The sequence below is a fragment of the Heterodontus francisci genome, chromosome 17 (genome assembly GCF_036365525.1).
Source record: "Heterodontus francisci isolate sHetFra1 chromosome 17, sHetFra1.hap1, whole genome shotgun sequence".
NCBI lineage: Eukaryota > Metazoa > Chordata > Chondrichthyes > Heterodontiformes > Heterodontidae > Heterodontus > Heterodontus francisci.
In genome coordinates, this window is record NC_090387.1 from 27,755,143 (window position 1) to 27,776,351 (window position 21,209).

Below are 21,209 nucleotides of genomic sequence, written 5' to 3' on the forward strand. Positions count from 1 at the left end.
AGAATATGCATTTCAAGGATATCTTGGAGTGTTGTGGCATTTCAAAATCATAGCAAGCACCAATTTAAAAAGATGCTTTAATAAGACTAAATTATAGGTGGTATCAATTACCCTAAGAAATTTTATTTCTCAAAAACAGTTTTGATTTATAACTTTACCATTATAAAACACAGCTTAAAATTCAAAGAAAAATACGAGAGCCGGGTTTAAAGTGACTTTTCAATGAAGAAAGTTCAAAGCCAGGATCTGCCCATCACCAACTTTATTTTTACTTCTCAAGAGAACGAGATCACAATCCGTAGATGCACCTGTGTCTATTAATACATTCATACCATTACATAAATACGTATCTAATTCAGGCAGAACATTCATGTTTTTGTTTTTACAGAAGAATTAGCAATTTCATTTGTTTGAGCATATTCCGTAAATAAGCTTAAATATCATTGAAAAATCACTGAGGTTACATTCCAAACGTCCATAATTTATTGGACAGTTACCATAGAATTCCACCACTAAAGTAAATTAATCTAATCAGCACAACTCCCCTGTGAACACATGCAAGCTTTTCTCATCACTGAAGATCCATGGACCACAGCACAGGGGGGAAAAACAAAACCTTTTAGCAACAGGCTAAAAAGATTCAATGCTTTGTACAAATATATGCAGTTTTATTGATCCTATAACTTTACTTTCTCATCTTTATCCAATACCATTATTGATCTAAAGATCCATTTGAAAATAGTGTTTCAAATACTTGTCAGAAATCAAAATAGATACAGACCTTCCCTTTTATGAACTGGAATTTTAAAAGTAATCTAAAAGCAGATTTCACAATTAGCATGCCACATGGAAACTTAACTGTTTTAAAAGTTGAATTGTGAAAAAAAAGAATTTCTCTTCTGGCTTTATTTTAGTTAAGTCAGATCAGACATAGATTGAAAAGATTATCAGGTTTGCACTTCAAAAATCACAGTAATTTAATTGTCTATTTGCACTTATTCCGTGAACTTTCAAATACTATACAAGGATCTAAAATTTAACTTAAAAAAACTCTTTCCAACATAGCAAACCTATAACTACCTTGAGTGACTAACATGATACAGTTGCCACCTAACATCAATCGCCATAGCAATTTGCCCAATTTTACTTTAGATCTCATGTTGCTTTCAATGACCTCATTTACAAGGTTTTACTACTACTGACACTTACTTTTGAAACTTTTTTTGATGTATAAAATGATCAACTTCATATCATCTATTTACTTTATCTTGCATCAGAAAGGGTATCTGCTTCAAAATATACATTCAAAAATAAAACATTCATATTGTCAATAAAAGTGAATTGATTCAACTCAAATAACCAGGACAAGCAATTAGTTTATAAAACAAAGTTTTGTACATTCTTCAGAATACAAAAATCAAAGATTATCAGAGCACAACATTAAGCGGGACTGGAATGGAAGCAGGGTATTGAACTTCTCTTCTTAGGGATATCCACAGTATGCTTTACTGGAATTACTCTGGGCTCTGCTAAAAACAAATTTTCCTGACATCTTATTGCAAGCAATTAACATTAACATGAATTACTTAGCTTTCGGGAGCAATACTTTGGTTTAGTGCCAGCATTCCCAGCTCTGAGTAAAAGGATGAAGGGTTCTCGGCCTTCATTCCAGATAGCCCCAGTGAATGGAGCCTAGAGTGTTATCTTTTAATAATGGGTTGATCCCCAGGAAAATACTCAAATCCAAACAGAGTGAACACGAGCTCAGTGGTAGTATTCTCATTCACATTATACAGCCCTAGTGAGTGAAGACTGCAGCATCGGCTCTCAATACTGGGAGATGTGCAGCAGGGGTATCTGTGTCCGATAGGTGATGGTGCCCACACCCCATTGCAAAGGATAGTAGGGTTCTTTAGGTTTGGTTGCAGCCCACCTAGGAGAAGGTAATTTGAAGACAAAAACTGAGGGAAACAATGGGAAATCACCTTAACTACTCTTCCTTACTAAGTGGTTCAATAATGTGACGTGCGAGTTTTGATTTAGGACCAGCCGAGAGCAGAGCAAAATAGATGGCTGAACTGAGCTTTCCTGATCAATTAATTATGTAACTGCAAATTTTAATAGCAATGATTAAATCTAGTGGGATTCAGAAAACAGTTGCATTCAGTTCCAAATGTCAGTGGAATTTAATGTTCCTTAAATTACCATAAAATATCTCTGATGTCTGAAGTAATTTAAACATTACAATTCTTTCTGAATTAATTTGTGGAGGTATAGTACGGCAGCAGTCATTTATCAAACTAGTCCACAATCGACTGAAGATCACAGCAAATCACAAATCAATATTTCAGCAGTCCTTCTAATTGGCAACTGAGAATCTTCAGTAAGTTTCGAACTTTCACAAATGAAAATAAATAGAAAATATTTATTCGATTGAGTTTTTAAAATACATCTTCAAAGAGGTTACAGTGACATTCAGATGCTGTTGCCTCAACTTTGCTTTCATGAGATTTTGCACAAGCTTCCTTTGGTAGGGAGGAATAATTTGTTACAGATTACTGTTGATGCGACTCAATTTTCCAAAAAATCTCATCAAATTTTCCTCCTCCAAACTGGAGGGAATGGCTAACGCTGAGGAAGAATGCAACATAACACTGGAAGACATTAGAAAGCTTGCAGACTGGTCAGTTAAGTGGCAAATAGATTTTAACAGACAAATGTGCAGTGATGCACTTTGGTAGGAAAAACAGGAACATAACCTATACCTTAGAAAATAAGCTGAATTGAGTAGAACAGCAAAAGGATACAGGTGAACAAATCATTAAAAGCAGCATCTCAGATCAACAAAGCAATGAAAAATGCTGAAACGCACGAGGATTTATTTTTAGGGGTTTAAAAGTAGTGAAGCTATGTTGAACTTGTATAGGATCCTGGTCCAGCCACACTTAGAGTTTGGTCTTCATATTATAAAAAGGATGTAAATGCACTGGAAAAGGTACAAAAAAGATTTACAAGGATAGTGCCAGAACTGAAAGATTACAGCTATCATGAAAGGTTGAGCAGGTGGATTCTTTTTCTTTAGAAAAATATTAGAGGAGACCAGACAGGTTTTTAAAACTATGGATGGGTCGGATAAGGTAGATGTGGAAACAATGTTTCCACTTGTGGGAGAATTCAAAACTCAGGGCCATAAATACAAGATAGTTACCAGTAAATCTATTGGAGGAAATAAGGAGAAAGTTCTTCACTCAGAGAGTGGTTAGTATGTGGAACTCGTTACCAGAGGAAGTGGTTCAGATAAATAGCTTGGATGCTTTCAATAGGAAGCTAGAAGAGTACATGAGAAAAGGGAACAGAAAGATATGCTGAAAGGTTGAGATGAGGTAGATGGATGGCAAAGACTTGTGTAGAATATTCGCACCAGCACAGACTCGTTGGGCCGAATGGCTCGTTTCTATGCTCTATGTAATCTCCCTGTGCTGTCAAGATGCCACCTATGAGCGATGGACAACCTAAGAAACAGCCAGGTTTGAAGGCCAGTTTTTGACCCCAAGTTAGCAGGTAACTTTTTAACTGCATTCTTCTTTTCTAGGAAGCAGACACAGTTTGGAAAATATGCTAAGATTTCATTTTCATACTAAAATCAACTTATGGATTCCAAAGTAATCTAATTCCATTTCATGTTCTATAATATAACTGTGTATTTAGTGAGTCAAAGCAAAGAAAACCTTGATTCAATACGGATTTTTCTCTGGTCTTTACTGTACTCGTAACATCTAGTCATATAAACATACAAAACATTCAATGTTTTAAAAATTACAGGAATCAACTACATGGAACCTTTTTAAACAATCCAGCCAGTAGTATTTGTTGAATGGGTAAATATAGCAGTGCTGAATCTGAATGTAAGTGGCTGGTTCGGTGTAAGGGAAGGCAAAAGGGTATAATTAAAAGTAGTTTCTCCTGTATGGATCCCGTAATGCTTGGTTTAAAAAGAGATTGCTGCCTTTCTTTTATGGATCTGATAAAGGATTACGAAGCAAAACCTTTCTTTTCTATTTTCAAACGCTAAAAGACCTGCCAATGTTTTTCATTTTGATTTCCAGCAGTTGTTATTTTTTCTGAAAGCTTATTGGAAACATGGTCAGCAGTTGAGTGGCTACTCCATGCAGCCCATCATACCATTTAAATAAAACAAATCCATAAACATCACCATAGCACAATCATGTGCGAAAAAACAGAGGGTAATCAACTCACAACTTCCAGAGGATTCCCAGCATAGTGTCAGCTGTGTGCCTCCAACAGTTGATTCACCAGAATCTGGGTTCTAATAGCAGCAGAATGATATTTGACAATTACTTTTCCTTTTCCCATACATGCGCTTTAAATTTTTTTTCCAGAGAAGTTACAATAAATTATTTCTACGTTGGCAAACAGCATCTACTTTGCATTGGTTTTTACACACACACATATATATATATATATATATATATATTACCAACGTAGAAATAATTTATTGTATATATATATAAAAATTGTACAAGATAAAACATGAAAAAAATCATCAGAAACTTAAAGCAGGCATTAATCACAGGAACAACATTTGAAATCTTTATGATCTTAGTAAATGTCTTCCATTTACTTAGGTGTGTACTCTAAGTTTTGGAAAGCAGCATTGGAAGACACAGTGCGAGAAGGCTGGTTTACAGTTCCTGTTAAAAATGTTATTTCCTTCCATTTTAAATAACTTTGACAAAATACAGAATAACCAAATCTACCAACTTCAAACTTAAATCATTATAGAAACCACTTTTTAAAAGACTTAGTTTAAATATATTAAAATACAGTGGAGGATCGAACTCAAGAACAAATCTAAACTCCACAGAAAATGCAATATCTGCACTGGTGCAGGATAGGTGCGCACTTGTGTAGCTCTTCCCAGTGTGTGTGATGGTGTTCTCCAACATTTGCATTGGATATTGAATTTTCTTAGCTTCCCTTAGTGCAGTCTTACAATACGACCCTCAGTCACAATATTTTACCCTAACAATCCTGTATACAGAGATTAATTTTATAGTGAGATTATTCTGTGCAACACCAAGATGATTGCCCCAAATATTATAATGCTTTAACTTATTTTTTATATCTATGAAAAACAGTGCCTTGAATCCAGTGAATTTAATATAAAAATAAACCTTTAGTAAATGTAACAAGAAGCCATTCTTGAAGATTCATAGTGATTGTATGGATGTAAACTATAGGATTCATCCTTTAGATAAAGATTCCACGTATGAGACAGCACTCTGCATAGATGTCAAGCAGTAGCCTTCCTCACCAATTAAATACCTAAAGAAAGAAAAATTGGCATGAGCATTCTTTATGATCATTTATCTGAAACAGCATGAGACAGTAGAATTTCCCAGTGCGAAAGATAGATCCTTTAAAGTTTTCAATTGTTACAACAGGATGAAAAAGACACACCTAGGTGTGTAACCATGGAGTACATTTTTCCCAGAGCCTCATCAGGGACTGTTAATGAACATTTCATTTTCTGCAGTACATGGAGATATTAGGTAATAAAAAGATAGTCAAGACCTTCACAAGCCAAAATAGCAAAGATGAATGATTTATTATACTACAGGAGTGTCCAAATAATGACCATGGACCATAACTGATCCATAGGCCATAAGAATATGACCCTTGCAATTTAAACAGTTCTATATGTACTTATATTTCTTATTTATTGGTTTGAATTTCATGAGCCTGGATTTTAAAAAACTCATTAAATGCTAAATTATAACACCAGAATCTATTGGTAATCATAGCTTGAAATATATGTAAATTAATATGAACATTGATTTAAACTTAGTGTGCGGTCCACAAGGAATATGTACTCAAATGATTTACAAAGCCAAAAAAACTTGGACATCCATTATCAGTGTAAGCAACATACATTCTACTTGCTTTGAGAAATGTACAGTATATTAATATTTTACTTCAGCTGTAGTTAACTAGGAAGCTCAGTAGGAACTGGAGAATGCTGTGAAATAGATCCCTCTTCATCATTCTTCTTAAGATATGTTTTCCCTCCCAAAACTGACAGCGATTAAAATGCTGGCTGTGTTGCAAGAACCCAGTCGCTGCAGGATATGGGCATAGTGGCAGACAGTTCCTCAGGGCAAACTGTGACCTATATTATGTGGTGACTGTTAGATTTTAGGAAGTTACAACTGAGAAAAGGAGCAGTTCATTTGAAAGTAACATAATGAGCTGTACAAGTCTTTATGAGAAAGTAATAAAAAGTGACATTCAAACTTTACAGAATGCTTTTTAGATGCTGAACACCGATCAGTATTTAATTGTAGATTTTTTTCTGAAAAATGTTTAGGAAAGTCAACCACGCCAGCATTATTTTTCCTATTATATCGCACAGTAAAGTTTCTCTTTAATATGGTATGTCGCCGTTTAATTTCAAATTGAAGGAGATGGAGTTCATCAATGTTAATTATCCGCATAATCATAAACTCGAAAATCCATAACTTTGGAAGCAATTTTCATATGCCAAGTATATTTTTACAAGTTCAGATTTAATGAAGTGTCTGAACATTTATGATCATTAATAAGCAATCATTTTGTAAAACAATTATTTATTTTGTCGGTTATTAATTTGCTCAAATTGATTCGGTCAGTTATTTAAAATGTGTTTTTATTGTCATGATTTTGGTCCTCGTCTTGTGAAGCAGAATGAGTGTAACCAGGCTTCTGAGACAAAGTCAAGGCAACACTTTTGTATTCTCCACTGAACTCTCACTATTTGGGTGTGAAGGTGAGAAGTAGATTCTTGGGGGAAAAAAGTGCATAATTTCATCTAAAATCATTAAAATATTACATTTGTATCTTCAGTTTCTACCACCTATGGGGAAAGAATGAATGAAACACCCATCTGAACATATGCTACCATACAGCACATTGCATGCTAGGGAGTTGTTTTAATATATATTTCTGCACGTCTTCTCACAGCTTAACTTTCATCCAATATATAATGCATTCTCCTCTTTTGCTTACCTCCAGTTTACCCACTGTGGGCTGCTTCAACAATCTCCTTCATGTATCACTTGCCCCAACCCACCATTGTTCCTTTGGACTCTGCCGAGAGATCAGCAATCACCACTGTTCTCTGCATATCCCTCCAGAATAACCATTTGCACATTAACAGGCACTTGCCATGTACAATCTAATTATCTAGAATATGTGGTACCTAAACAGACCATTTAGCCCAACTAGCCCCTGCCGGTTTGTGCTCTATTTTTGAGTCTTCTCCCGTTGTTCCTTATCTAACTCTATTGTAGCTGACTGTATTGAAATCCTGGTTTTGGATGATGACATTTTAGCCTTACTGAAGCCTCTCCAGCTGACTGCACTTCTTACCACCTCCCCTGTTGAGAACATCATGGTTGGTCATCATCACCAAGTTGCACCTTGCACTCTCCTCTACTTCTTTAACATCTCTTTTGTCAAGCATTTGACTGCTCCACCCCTCTCGCCTATCCTTTAAAATCCTTGTTGTCTACTGTCCCTCAGCCCATTCCTCAATCTCTACACTGAGCGACTCATCATCCTCATTGATTTCAATCTCCATCACAACTGAACTCACCACCCTCATGCTCTCCCTGAAACTCCCCCTTCATAAAAACTCTTTCACCCATATCCATAGTCCTTTAACCTTTGCCATCTGCTGTGGTCTTGATGACAGACAAGGCTATCGCTAACCACTTCCTTTCATCCCTCAGCACACATATCTTCCTACCTCCTTCCAGTCCCACCTGCTTCTGCTTCAGTCTCTGAAGAGGAAAACTCTCCCAAGTCGCTTACACCTGCACTTTCCTACAAATCCCAAATGCCTCGTCCCCAGAAAACCCTTCACTGCCATCCATCCTGGCCACCAACCACCACCCCACCCCCTCCCCCCTCCCCGACTATGGCTCCCTCAAGTCCAAAGGGCACAAGCTAGAGTGAATCTAGCACACAACAAGCTTTACCTTTCATTGCTAGATCTGGTTGGTCTACATCAAGCTCTCCTGGTTCTCACTCTCTTCTCCAACTATTGACTCTAGGATCATGCTGAAGAGCAACGATAACCCTGGGCTCTTATTATTTACTACCAGCTCCTTAAATTCCTCTCCTCGGTCCTCTCCACCACAATTCTAATGATATGTGCAAAGACCTCATGGATTCCTTCATCACCAAAATAAAACTCTGCTCAGGAAACTTTGTTGCCTTCCTACTTTTCCCTGGTCCATCAAGCCAAATCTTCCTACAAACGACCCCCACCCTAACCATGAACTCCCAGCTTTTTCTAATTTCTTTCAACTTCCCCATGCCTTCTCCAAGCTCATTTGACCTATGACATCTTCTCTCCTTTGATGTCCTATTCCCACAAAATTACTGATCATCAAACTTCCCCTACTGGCCACTTATATTGTAAATTATTCTCTACCCTCAGGTACTGTCCACTCACCTTTCAAAACCAGCCATTAACATCCAGCCCCCACCCCCCCACCAACCCCATCAACAAAGTCATCATCAACTACTGTCCTTGCTGCCATCTCCTCCAGCTAAACATTGGTCCGGGCCACTAACTTTACTCTTTTCACCAATGTACCCTCCAACTATTTTTGTAGTACGTGGGTGATTTGCTTAAGTGCGTGGGCCCTTTAACCTTTATGTGTGGCCCCACACGCGCGCTAACTTAAGGACTTATGCCTGGCTTGTGCGGGAACGTTTGGGTTAATGCGCAGCCAGGCACCTTAGAGGGAACGTTGCTTATTGCCTCTCCTAGATCATTGTTTAAGGCTAACCAAGAACGTCTGCAACCTTAGCTCTAATTCGACCGAACTGGGCTTCTGATTATCCTCTCCACCACAAAGATTCCTTCTACTTTTTCCTCTGTAACATCACCTACCCCAGCCCATTTATTATTGTAACCCTCATTCATGCCTTTATCACTTTGAGACAATGACTCACTGTTGTATTGCTCTCCTGGCTAGTACTCCAACCTCCACCATTCATAAACTTAAGCTCAGTTAAGACTTTGCTGTTCTATATCCTATTTTGCACCAAGTCTCATTTGTCTGTTTCTATGAGCTACATTGGCTTTTGGTTCCTTCAAATTCAATTTCATATTTGGTGTTTAAATTTCTCCATGACCTCATCCTTCCCTATATCTGTAAAATTCTTAAACCCTTAACTCCCCTTGAACTCTGTCATTAAGACTCTGGTCTCCTATGCATCCCTCCCACCCCCTGCCTTCTCGTGTCACTCCAGCTTCCAATTTTCCTTCAGACCTTTGTGATGGAAATCCCATGTCAAGTGGAAAATATTAATTTCGTAGTATGGAAGTTTGCCTGAGACTTTTACTGGACACTATTACAAATAACTAAAGATGGCCACCCACAAACTTGCACATGAAAAGCCAAAGGCTGACTGGAGACAGAGGATTACCCAGTCTAGCCAGAACAATGGGGGTGCTCTCTGATTAAATTACCTGGAATGGTTTTGTCAATGTTGATCGTCAAAAACCATCAACACCCATTGACTCAGAAATAGCCAAACCCCCCTACCAAGTATGTCTGAACAGCCTTGAACTTCAAAGATCATTCCAGAAGGTGCTGTTTCAAACAAAGAGATGGTCACATGCCATGACTGCCTGTGTAACTCCGGGTTTGTGAATTGTGCCTCAGAAAGCAGACAGTAACTGAACTCCAAAGAAGGAACTCTCCCTCTCTAGCAAAGTCTCAGGGGAGCCTCGGTTACAGCTAAACCTCAAGTCTACAGATCCTCACAGCCAGCAACAAATAGGATGGATAAAGCCTCTCTTCGGTCTTCTGGAACGAGAGAAGCAAGCCTGAATTGTGCACGTGGCCCAGCGAGGACTTCAAGATTTCAATCTCAACTAAGGACACTGGGAATACACTTCTGTATTTAAATTCCATTTTCATTAAGGACTCTACTCCAACCTCTCAAGTCTGTTTTTTCCCATCTGTATCTTTGTGTGTGTGTGTGTGTCTCTTGTATGGATGTATCGCGTATTTTAGTAATTTTAACCGGTTTAGAGTGATAAGGTTAATAAACTTACATCTTTCTTGTTTAAACTCAAGAAAACCTGTCTGATTGGTTCATTTGCAAGTATGTATTAGAGTAACAATAGCAGGTCCTCACTGAGTTGGTAAGTTAAATCGGTGTTAAAAGGATAAACCCTGTTGCGGAGAGGGAGTGAAAGGGGAGCCCGAGACCCGTTCCTCACCTGGTTGCAACACCTTCCTTAAAACCCAACTTCTGGTCAATCTCCTAATATTACCACCTTTAGCTTTTCTTTATGCCTCTGTGTTTGCCTTTGGGTATTTTTCTATGTTAAATACACCACATAAATGCAAGTTGCTGCTGCTGTTATTGAGGATAAAGTTATCAGAAAGTTATCTCACCCTTTGCTTAAACAAGCGATGATCCATTTATTACCAGAATGGTAAGCAAAAAAAAAACTGTACAAAAAGTAAATAAAAATGCTAATCGAGGCAACAGAAACATTTTGTGTGTTACTTAACTGACAAAAATAGAATCAATCTTGCAAAAGTGTTTAATGGGATACTAGCACAAATTAGACAGGATTACCACAGGAAAGAAATCACGACACTAACCAAGCTAACTCACAAAAAAAACACATTATTTCAATTTCTGACATAAAGATAGGCAGGCAATAGCTTTGATGTCCAATACCTGGGATTTTATGAGTGTTTTTCCCTCACTCAGCATCTCTTTTTGCTCTCTCTCTCACCCAAAGTACAAAATTTACTGAAAATCACTGGCACAACTGCATATCCTATTACATCATAGAAATGTAGTGAACAAGCCTTTGAACATCAAATATCATTTTTTCTTTTTAAAAACCTTTACATTATGTGAAGGTTACCTTTTGGAAAAAAAGGCAGGTTAAGACCTGTAAAAAGTATAGATTTTAGATTAATCATATTAGATTTCTCCTAGCTCAGGGTCAACATTTGCTTCCCAGCAGCTAACTCGCATTCTTATGCTTACTTGCATCATTGCTCTTTTGTGTATAGATAATTTTCAATTAACCACAAGTACAATCTCAGCAAAAACATTCAACTACACAGCACCTCTGCACATTGTTAGAGGATAACTTCATGAGGTCCCTGTTAAGCAGCATGCTTATAACAAAGGCATAACAATGCGCGGGATTGGAATTAGCCAGCTGTCATCAGAAAGAAAAAAAGTGATTCATGTACATTCACAATAGAGTGGTTGAGGAGGAAGGGGAAAGTATATATGTCTCCAATGTTTAATGTTCAATATGTTTAAACTTTGGACGTATTTATAATGTGCACTCGACAGTCTCTCAAATGGAGGATGAAATGGGCAATTAAAAAAAACAAAGAAAAATTAAGACCAAACTAAAACAACCACAACTAAATGGATCAATGTGCCCTCGTGGAACAAGTGGTGTGTCCAGAAGAATCAGCATTTCTTCTATTTCACAGGTGATTGAACTCCAGATGTTGTAGCAGTCAAACAGTTAAAGATCTTCCAACTGACATGATAAATGTGGTTTGCAAACACTGGAAACTTTAACATTGCGTGAGCTTATGGAATAATTAGTTCAAGATCCAAAGACATATTCTAATTTCAGCCATGTACTGTCATTTGATTTTTTTTTATTGCAATTTTGTTTTGCTCATTTTCTTCATTTTTTTTGGCACATGCACAAGTTCAAAGGGAGTAAAGGACCAAACTCCATGAGAGACAACTGTGACTGAGAAAACTATTATGTGGTTCAGTGGCTAAGCCGCATGAAGACTTGGATTTTACTTTATTTATGCAGTGTTATGCCAAAACTAAATATAGTTCGGGTGTCTAATTTCTATTTAATTGGGGAAGAAACAGAAATTAATGCACACAAGTATTGAAAATGTCAATACAGTTTGTGTTTTTCATGTTATAAGAACAAACAGTAGCTGGATAACAGTTATTAATTTCCTTCCATAGGGAAGAAAAATGACAAGGTAGCTTTTGTTTGGTATTTTGCTTGGTGTCAAATTTGACCCTGAGATGAGCTTCTGACCACATATTCGTGCCACCTCCAAGACCGCCTATTTTCACCGCATAACATTGCTCAACCTCACACCTATCTTAACTCATCTGCTGCTAAACCCTTATTCATGTCTTCATTACCTATTGACTTGACTATTCCAATGCATTCCTGGTTGGTCTCCCACATTCTACTCTCTGTAAATTTGAGGTCATCCAAAACTCTGCTGTCCATGTCCTAACTACCACCAAGTCCTGTTCCCCTATCATCCTTGTGCTCGCTGACCTACATTGGCTCCCGGTCAAGCAATGTTTTGATTCAAAAATTTTCATGCTTGCTTTCAAATCCCTCCATGGACTTGCTCCTCCCTATCTCTGTAACCTCCTCCAGCCCCACAACCCTCCTAGCTATCTCCCAGACATCCTCTCATTCTGGCCTCTTGTGCATCTCTGATTTTAATCGCTCCACCATAGATGGCCGTGCCTTCAGTTGCCTCAGCCCCAAGCTCAGGAATACCCTCCCTGCACCTCTCCGCCTCACTTTCTTTCTTTAAGACACTTATTTAACACCTACCTCTTTGACCAAGTTTTTGGTCACCTGACCTAATATCTCCTTTTGTGGCTCAGTGTCATATTTTGTTTTATAATGCTCCTATGAAGCGCCTTGGGAGGTTTTATTATGCTAAAGGTGCTATAAATATAGGTTGTTGCTGTTTTATGGACTATCTCTTGGAGATATTCAGCACAGGTTGGCTTTTGTAGATTATACTGCAATTTGGCACTGCTGACATCTCAGCAGAACACTGGCACCAACAGTGCAGTATAAAAAGAGCACAACAACTTTCACTCCAACAGTCTCCTTGGGGGACTGCCTCCATTCACTATTCTCCATGAATTCTAACTTCTGCAAAACTCTGTCACACACAGCCTGTCTTGCAGTCAGCCCTAATCAGTCCTATCCTTGCGAACCTACACTGAATCCCTATCTTCTAACATATTCCGTTCAAAATCTTTGTCCTCATCTTTAAATTCCTCCATAGGCTTATCTCATTTCGTCTTTGCATCCTCCTCCAGCCTATACCATCTGCCTGAGTACTCAATTCTTCTGAGTTTGGCCTTTTGTGCATCACCTTTCATTGGAGACAGAGCTTCAGCCACCTGGGGGTCCACTAAATGTGCTTCCTGTATTTTATGGAATTCCTTCCCCTAACTTCTCTACTTTCCTCTTCGATAAAAATTTCCCCCAAACCCTTCTCTTTGATCAATTTTTTGTTCATCTTACCTAATCTCTCCCTTCCTGGCACAGTGTGCACATTTCTTATGCCATGAAGTTGGGATGTTTTTTACATTAAAAGACACTGTATGAATGCAAATTGTCATTTTATTAAAGCACCAATCAATTCAATTGAATTGGGAACAAATGTAAATTCATCACATTTTGTAAAATGTAGGTTCCGATAATTTGAGATAAAACCAATAATTGCAAAACTACAAAGGACAGCCTGGTCTACAGGTCAATGTGTTTTCAGGAGCTTTTATGAGGGCTTTTGTTACGACCAGGTAAGAAAGGGGTCTAAGGGTTCCCTCTCAGCCTTCACCTGGTCTTACCATAACAAGGTTTAATTTTAACCACACTGGGTTTTTGTTTAGCTCTCCCTTAGAGAATCCTTGTTCACTAACTTCCAGTTATGAGGCAAATAAACTAGCCAAACATATTTTTCTTAGGTTTAAAGAAAAAAGGTCGAATTTAATTAAACTTAAAATCTAATTCGGTTAACGCGTACGGATACGTGACAGGCACATGCTAGTATGCATACACGATACACATTTGCAGATAGAAACAGAAAAGAGAGGAAATAAAGAGGAAAAGTTTGAGGCACTATCTAAAGATGGTTTTGGTTACTGCTCAAGATCTCTGTAAAGTCCTTGATTGTAGGTCGGTCTTGCTTTTTGTTGGGGCCCAGTATTCTTCTTAAACCTTGTTCGAGGTAGGAGACTTTTCTCTCTTGAACTTCATGTGTCCTCAGTGGGTCCAGAGGCTTGTGAGAAAGAGATGGAAGCAGACAGAAGAGGTCTTCTCACTCCAGGAGCAAACCGTCTTTCCTGAGTTCAAAAACTCTGTTGCTAGTTCAAAAAACCCTGCACCAGCCAGTTAGTCATGTGACCAGCTTGTTTAGCCAGTCCTGGCTTTTGTGGATTGTGTCACCTTAGCAGGCTCTGGAATACTCTTCATTACACCTTCAATGTCTGGTGATCAAAATCAATTGTGGGTTGAATGTGTTAGGGAATGGTCCTTTGTCTCCACAAGCACCGTCTGTTAGTATGCAAATGTTTTTCAGCTAAGGGTCTGTCAGCCCTTGTAGCAGGCCTTCTCTTCTTCCCGACAACAGTTTAAGATCAATGTTCATATGACAAAATTAATATGCCTCATTCTTGGCAGGTAGGGGCCTGCATGACAACTTCGCTCAGCTAATTTGCTTATTTCTTCAGACAGAACTCAAATTTTTAATGCTATTTAACGAATGTCTACGCCAAACAATCACCCTCACTGTTGCACAATGCTTTTTAAAAAGAAAAATCCAACATTGCAGTTGTAATGGTTGCATCCACAGTAAAAGTACGTAGTTATGGTAGCATTAATTCTCACTTAAAATATCAGATCTCTGCAAACTTCGATCGGGTTGCAGAAATTCAGATGTCAAATGGGATCTCTAATGTATCTTCAGAAATCTACACAATAAATGAGTTCTACAGACAACTGCCAGTGAAGTTGCTTCTCTATAAAATCAGGCAATATGGTCGCAAAATGGAGATAATTAAGATACAATTCTGATATATTGAAGTATTTGCATATTTTGAGATTTCTTTGCCCATTTTTACATAGTATTTGAACAGTTATGTTTAATGGTTGTATTGAAAGGAAAGTGCACTCATAAAAGTTTTTAAAAAAGGCACCAAAGATTAAATGCTAATAGATGACGCTTTGAAGCTATTTCCCCAAATATTGTAAACAATAAGCAATCAGTAACCAATAAATACCTCACACCCGTTGGGGAGGTCCCCATTCCTGGGCACTCAGCAGAGATTGTTATCATAAAAAAGGGAGACCACAACCCAGACAATGAGGGTTTAAAAAGAGAGAGACATGGGGCTGGATTTTTCAACAAAAATCTCTTCAAAGAGAATGCAGAAAGGAAGCTCAGATTTATTTTAAGTAAACCAAAAGAACTTAATAAGGGGGAGAACTGTAACATGTTCATTATTTTGTATTATTATGCATAGACCAAACTGATCAACCAATACTGATCAAACTAAATGAATGTAATCATAATTGTTGCTCTGCATATTTACTTGCGATGAATAAAACATTGCCTCTTAACAAGTGTTTTCTCAATCGGCCTTTGAAAAGGTTGCGGCTGCAACTGTAGGGGGCCACAGAAATGAACATCCAGTTCGGATCATGAGGTCTGGACTCGTGTCACAGAATAACAGAATTATTACAGCACAGGAGGCCATTCGGCTCATCATGTCTAAACCAGCTCTCCGGATGAGAAATTCACCTAGTGTCATTCCCCTGTCTTCTCCCTGTAACCCTGCACATTCTTCCTTTTTAGATAACAATCCAATTCCCTTCTGAATGCCTCAATTGAACCTGCCTCCACCACACTTTCAGGCAGCACATTTCAGAAGCTTTTGCTTCTTTTGCCAATTACTTTAAATCTGTGCCCTCTTGTTCTCGATCCCTTCACAAGTGGGAACAGTTTCTCCCTATCTACTCTGTCCAGACTCCAAATGATTAAGAATACCTCTATCAAATCATCTCGAAGGAAAACAGTCCCAACTTCTCCAATTTATCTTCATAACTGTAGTTTTTCATTCCTGGAACCATTCTCGTGAATCTTTTCTGCACTCTCCCCCTGTGTACAATTTAAGGCTCTTTGTTGAAAGAATTTGGATATAAAGAATAATGATGATTTTAAAATTGGCACACTTAAATAATGATGAAAGTGATACAGAAACAAACTATCTTACATTGCAGAAAAGACTGAGGATTGGGGTTATACAGTATTTTAAAATATTGGTGAGACATACTTCATATAAACATAAACAAGACACATAACGTGGGCTGTGAGCAAAGAACAGGAAAAACCCCCACAAAATTAACATAAAAGCAAAATACTGCGGATGCTGGAAATCTGAAACAAAAACAAGAAATGCTGGAATCACTCAGCAGGTCTGGCAGCATCTGTGGAAAGAGAAGCAGAGTTAAGGTTTCGGGTCAGTGACCCTTCTTCGGAACTGACAAATATTAGAAAGGTCACAGATTATAAACAAGTGAGGTGGGGGTGGGGCAAGAGATAACAAAGGAGAAGGTGCAGATTGGACCAGGCCACATAGCTGACCAAAAGGTCACGGAGCAAAGGCAAACAATATATTGATGGTGTGTTGAAAGACAAAGCATTAGTACAGATTAGGTGTGAATACACTGAATATTGAACAGCAGCAAGTGCAAACCTGAAGAAAAACAACCTGAAAAAAACAGTGGATAAGCAAACTGAACAAACTAAGATGAAATGAAATAAATGCCAAAAAAGATTGTAAGAAATGTAAAAAGGAATGTAAAAAAAAGGAAGAAAAAATAACTAAAAATGAAAGTAAAATGGGGGGCTGTCATGCTCTGAAATTATTGAACTCAATGTTCAGTCCGGCAGGCTGTAGTGTGCCTAATCAGTAGATGAGATGCTGTTCCTCGAGCTTGCGTTGATGTTCACTGGAACACTGCAGCAATCCCAGGACAGAGATGTGAGCATGAGAGGAGGGGGGAGTGTTGAAATGGCAAGCAACCGGAAGCTCAGGGTCCTGCTTGCGGACTGAGCGGAGATGTTCCGCAAAGCGGTCACCCAGTCAGCGCTTGGTCTCCCCAATGTAGAGGAGACCACACTGTGAGCAGCGAATACAGTATACTACATTGAAAGAAGTACAAGTAAATCGCTGCTTCACCTGAAAGGAGTGTTTGGGGCCTGGGATAGTGAGGAGAGAGGAGGTAAATGGGCAGGTATTACACCTCCTGCGATTGCAGGGAAAGGTGCCCTGGGACGGGGACGAGGTGGTGGGGGTAATGGAGGAGTGGACCAGGGTGTCGCGGAGGGAACGATCTCTTCGGAATGCTGACAGGGGAAGGGAGGGGAAGATGCGACTGGTAGTGGCATCACGCTGGAGGTGGCGAAAATGGCGGAGGATGATCCTTTGGATATGGAGGCTGGTGGGATGAAAAGTGAGGACAAGGGGAACCCTGTCACGGTTCTGGGAGGGAGGGGAAGGGGTGAGGGTAGAGGTGCGGGGAATGGGTCGGACACGGTTGAGGGCCCTGTCAACCACAGTGGGGGGAAATCCTCGGTTGAGGAAAAAGGAGGTCATACCAGAAGCACCGTCATGGAAGGTAGCATCATCAGAGCAGATGCGTCGGAGACGGAGAAACTGGGAGAATGGAATGGAGTCCTTACAGGAGGTAGGGTGTGAAGAAGTGTAGTCGAGGTAGCTGTGGGAGGGTCAGTGGGCTTATAATGGATATTGGTAGACAACCTATCCCCAGAGATGGAGACAGAGAAGTCGAGGAAGGGAAGGGAAGTGTCAGAGATGGACCATGTAAAGGTGAGAGAAGGGTGGAAATTGGAAGCAAAGTTGATAAAGTTTTCTAGTTCGGGGCGGGAGCAGGAAACGGCACCGATACAGTCATCAATGTACCGGAAAAAGAGTTGGGGGAGGGGGCCTGAGTAGGACTGGAACAAAGAATGCTCGACATATCCCACAAAAAGACAGGCATAACTAGGACCCATGCGGGTACCCATAGCGACACCTTTTACTTGAAGGAAGTGCATGGAGTTGAAGGAGAAGTTGTTCAATGTGAGAACAAGTTCAGCCAGGCGGAGGAGGGTGGTGGTGGATGGGGACTGGTTGGGCCTCTGTTCCAGGAAGAAGCAGAGAGCCCTCAAACCATCCTGGTGGGGGATGGAGGTGTAGAGCGATTGGACGTCCATAGTGAAGAGGAGGCGGTTGGGACCAGGAAACTGGAAATTGTCAAAATGACGTAGGGCGTCAGAAGAGTCACGGATGTAGGTGGGAAGAGACTGGACCAGCGGAGAAAAGACAGAGTCTAGATAGGAAGAAATAAGTTCAGTGGGGCAGGAGCAGGCTGACACAATGGGTCTGCCGGGACAGTCCCGTTTGTGGATTTTGGGAAGGAGGTAGAAGCGGGCTGTCCGGGGTTGTGGGACTATGTGGGACAAAATTAACATGCCTGGAGTACAATGAGAAATTAGAAATCTCCCCCACATCAAAAAGGCTACATTAGGGCTTACATGGGCGAAGGTATGGCCAGGAAGGTGGGGTTAAGGAACTGGAGCATGGACACAATGGTAGAGTTGGAGAAATACAGACCTCTCTGAGGGTTGTAAGGCTGGAGGAGGTTACAGAAATAGGCAGGGTGAGACCATGGAGAAACTCAAATATGATGATGATAATTTTTTTTAAAAATCGATATGTTTGGGAACTGGGAGCCAATGTAGGTCAGCAAGGACAGACGTGATGGGAAAATGTGACTTGGTGTGAGTCAGGATAAGGGCAGCAGAGTTTTGCATGAGCTCAAGTTTATGGAGGATGGAAGGTGGAAGGTTGGAGGCTGGCCTGGACAGAATTAGAACAGTTGAGTCTGGAGGTAATAAAAGCACGGATAAGGGTTTTGGCAGCAGATGGATTGAGATAGGGGTAAAGACAGGTGAAAACGTGACGCATCATGTTGTCGGTAGCTTTTGTTGTCTGCAAACTTTGAACCTCCGTACTGAAAGTTGGGCTACAATGCATTGCAACAGCCCCATCAGATTAAACTATTCATGAAAGGGCATAAATGTGACATTTGGCTTGCATTATCATATTAAAATGTATTTAAAAGTACGACACAAATTGTACACATTATATTTTAAAATTATAATAAATCCATAATGGCACAAAAAATATAAATTATACACCACAGGTACCCTCAACAAATAAAAAAACTCTTGGAAACTCTCAGCTGGTATCATCACTCAATTCATTTTGTAAGTACAGATATTAAAACTAGCATCTTCATCTTGGCTCTGTAATGATTCTTTCACTTGGAATAATGTCTTCTGATTCTTATATCCTGGTTTTGCATAATATATCTTACTACCTAGAAAACTTAAGTCATGCATGTAAAGGAGTAGAACATCCTGAGGTGTACACAAATTGCGGCTGAACCAGACAACTAAAGATCTAGGGTAAGTTGCTGTGGACACAGTTGAAGAGGTGTGGATTAAATTAGGCTTTTAAAGTTGGGGAGGTAGTGAAGAAAAACTGTAGCAAAGTAAGGATATGGAAAGCTTCTGTCTGCCACTTAAAAACCTACGCTACTCAATATTTTGTAGACATTTATAACACATTAAATATTTCTGCAGTCAAATCGTAGACACGGATTGGTTTAAATTTAGATTCAAGATAGCAGTAATTGTTTATGAAGCAATGTATAGTAGAAACGCTCCAAATATACAAATATGGATTACTGTGAACACTGTGCCCTTTATAATACACGAGAATCTCACCCATGTTGGAAGAGCTTCTTACCATGCCACTGAATAGTATTTCCATTCATTCAGGACCTTGTGGCATACAAATGCCAATATTGTGGTGGAAGTTTATATTCGTTGCAAATTTGATGGATGGCTGCTTGTTTCCAGCTCAGCTGTCATTCTTAGTCATTAATGGAATATTGCTGTCTTTGATCTTTGCCAGTTTCAAACCCAGACTCCAAAGTTACTGATTTTAAGTTTCCCTGACAGTTGTGCTTCCCTTCCCTTAAAATAACATTTTCATGTGTCATAACACATAAATCCATCAAGTAGATTAACACTTTCCACCTGGGCCCCGAGTACTGTTCAAACTAGCTGGAAAATTGCATCCCCTCCTCAATTTTCATGATGCATTTTGGATTTAAAATTATATTTACATTTGCAAGTGATAAATCACAAATATTGTTAAAAGGTTTCTTGGAAGATTAAAACAATTAAAGAAAAATAAACAATTATGAACATACGAACTAGGAGCAGGAGTAGCTATTCGGGCCCTCGAACCTGCTGCACTATTCCATAAGATCATAGCTGATCTGTTTGTGGACACAACTCCACTTTCCCACCTACCCCCAATACCCTTTGACTCCCTTGTTTGCCAAGAATCTGTCTACCACCGCCTTAAAAACGTAGGGGAGGCGGTGACGTAGTGGTGATGTCACTAGTCTAGTAATCCAGAGCCCAGGCTGATGCTCTGGGGGCATGGGTTTGAATTCCCAATTTGATGATGGTGAAATTTGAATTCAATTAATAAATCTGGAATTAAAAGCTAGTCTAATGGTGACCATGAAATCACTGTAGATTGTTGTAAAAACCCATCTGGTTCATTAATGTACTTTCAGGAAGGAAATCTGCCATCCTTACGTGGTCTGGCCTACATGTGACTCCAGACCCACAGCAATGTGGTTGACTCTTAAAATGCCCTCTGAAACAGCCTCGCAAGCCACTCAGTTCAAGGGCAATTAGGGATGGGCAATAAATGCTGGCCTAGCCAGCGAAACCCATATCCCACAAACAAATAAAAAAAAATTCAATGACCCTGCCTCCACCGCTCTGCAGGGAAGAGAGTTCCACAGACTTATGACCCTCAGAGAAAAAATTTCTCCTCATCTCTGTCTTAAATTGGAGACCCTTTATTTTTAAGCTGTGCCCCCTTGTTTTAGTCTCTCCCACAAGGGGAAATATCTTTTCAACATCAACCCTGTCAAGTCCCTTCAGGATTTTGTATGTTTCAACAAGATCACCTCTCATCCTTCTAAACTCCAATGAATACAGACTCAACCTGTCCAACCTTTCCTCATAATATTCATTGATCACTGCACCTTTAAAAAAGGACATAAGCTTCAAAATAAATCCATACATATTTCAATAGTTAATTCACAAATTTGTCTTATTTTGAACCATATGCACCATTATGCTGACATCCAACATGCAACATTGTACTGTTCTATTTGAGAGTACACAACT

At 39.3% G+C, this 21,209-nt stretch overlaps 1 protein-coding gene across 3 annotated transcripts in view; it reads right to left on the minus strand.

The window, feature by feature from the left end:
* Nucleotides 1-254: 254 nt before the first annotated feature.
* vps9d1 (VPS9 domain containing 1) overlaps nt 255-21,209 on the minus strand; it is a 112,399-nt gene continuing 91,444 nt past the window's right edge. The window contains exons 15-16 of one of the 3 annotated variants that reach the window (XR_010976659.1): nt 5,196-5,346; nt 255-4,327 (exon numbers count right to left, since the gene is read on the minus strand). Coding sequence is in view for 1 of the 3 variants with exons in the window: in XM_068049192.1 (XP_067905293.1) it covers nt 5,265-5,346 (82 nt within the window). In the remaining 2 variants the exon portion in view is untranslated. Of the gene's footprint in view, nt 5,347-21,209 lie in introns of all 3 variants that reach the window. The other 2 variants (XM_068049192.1, XR_010976660.1) reach the window with 2 other exon arrangements.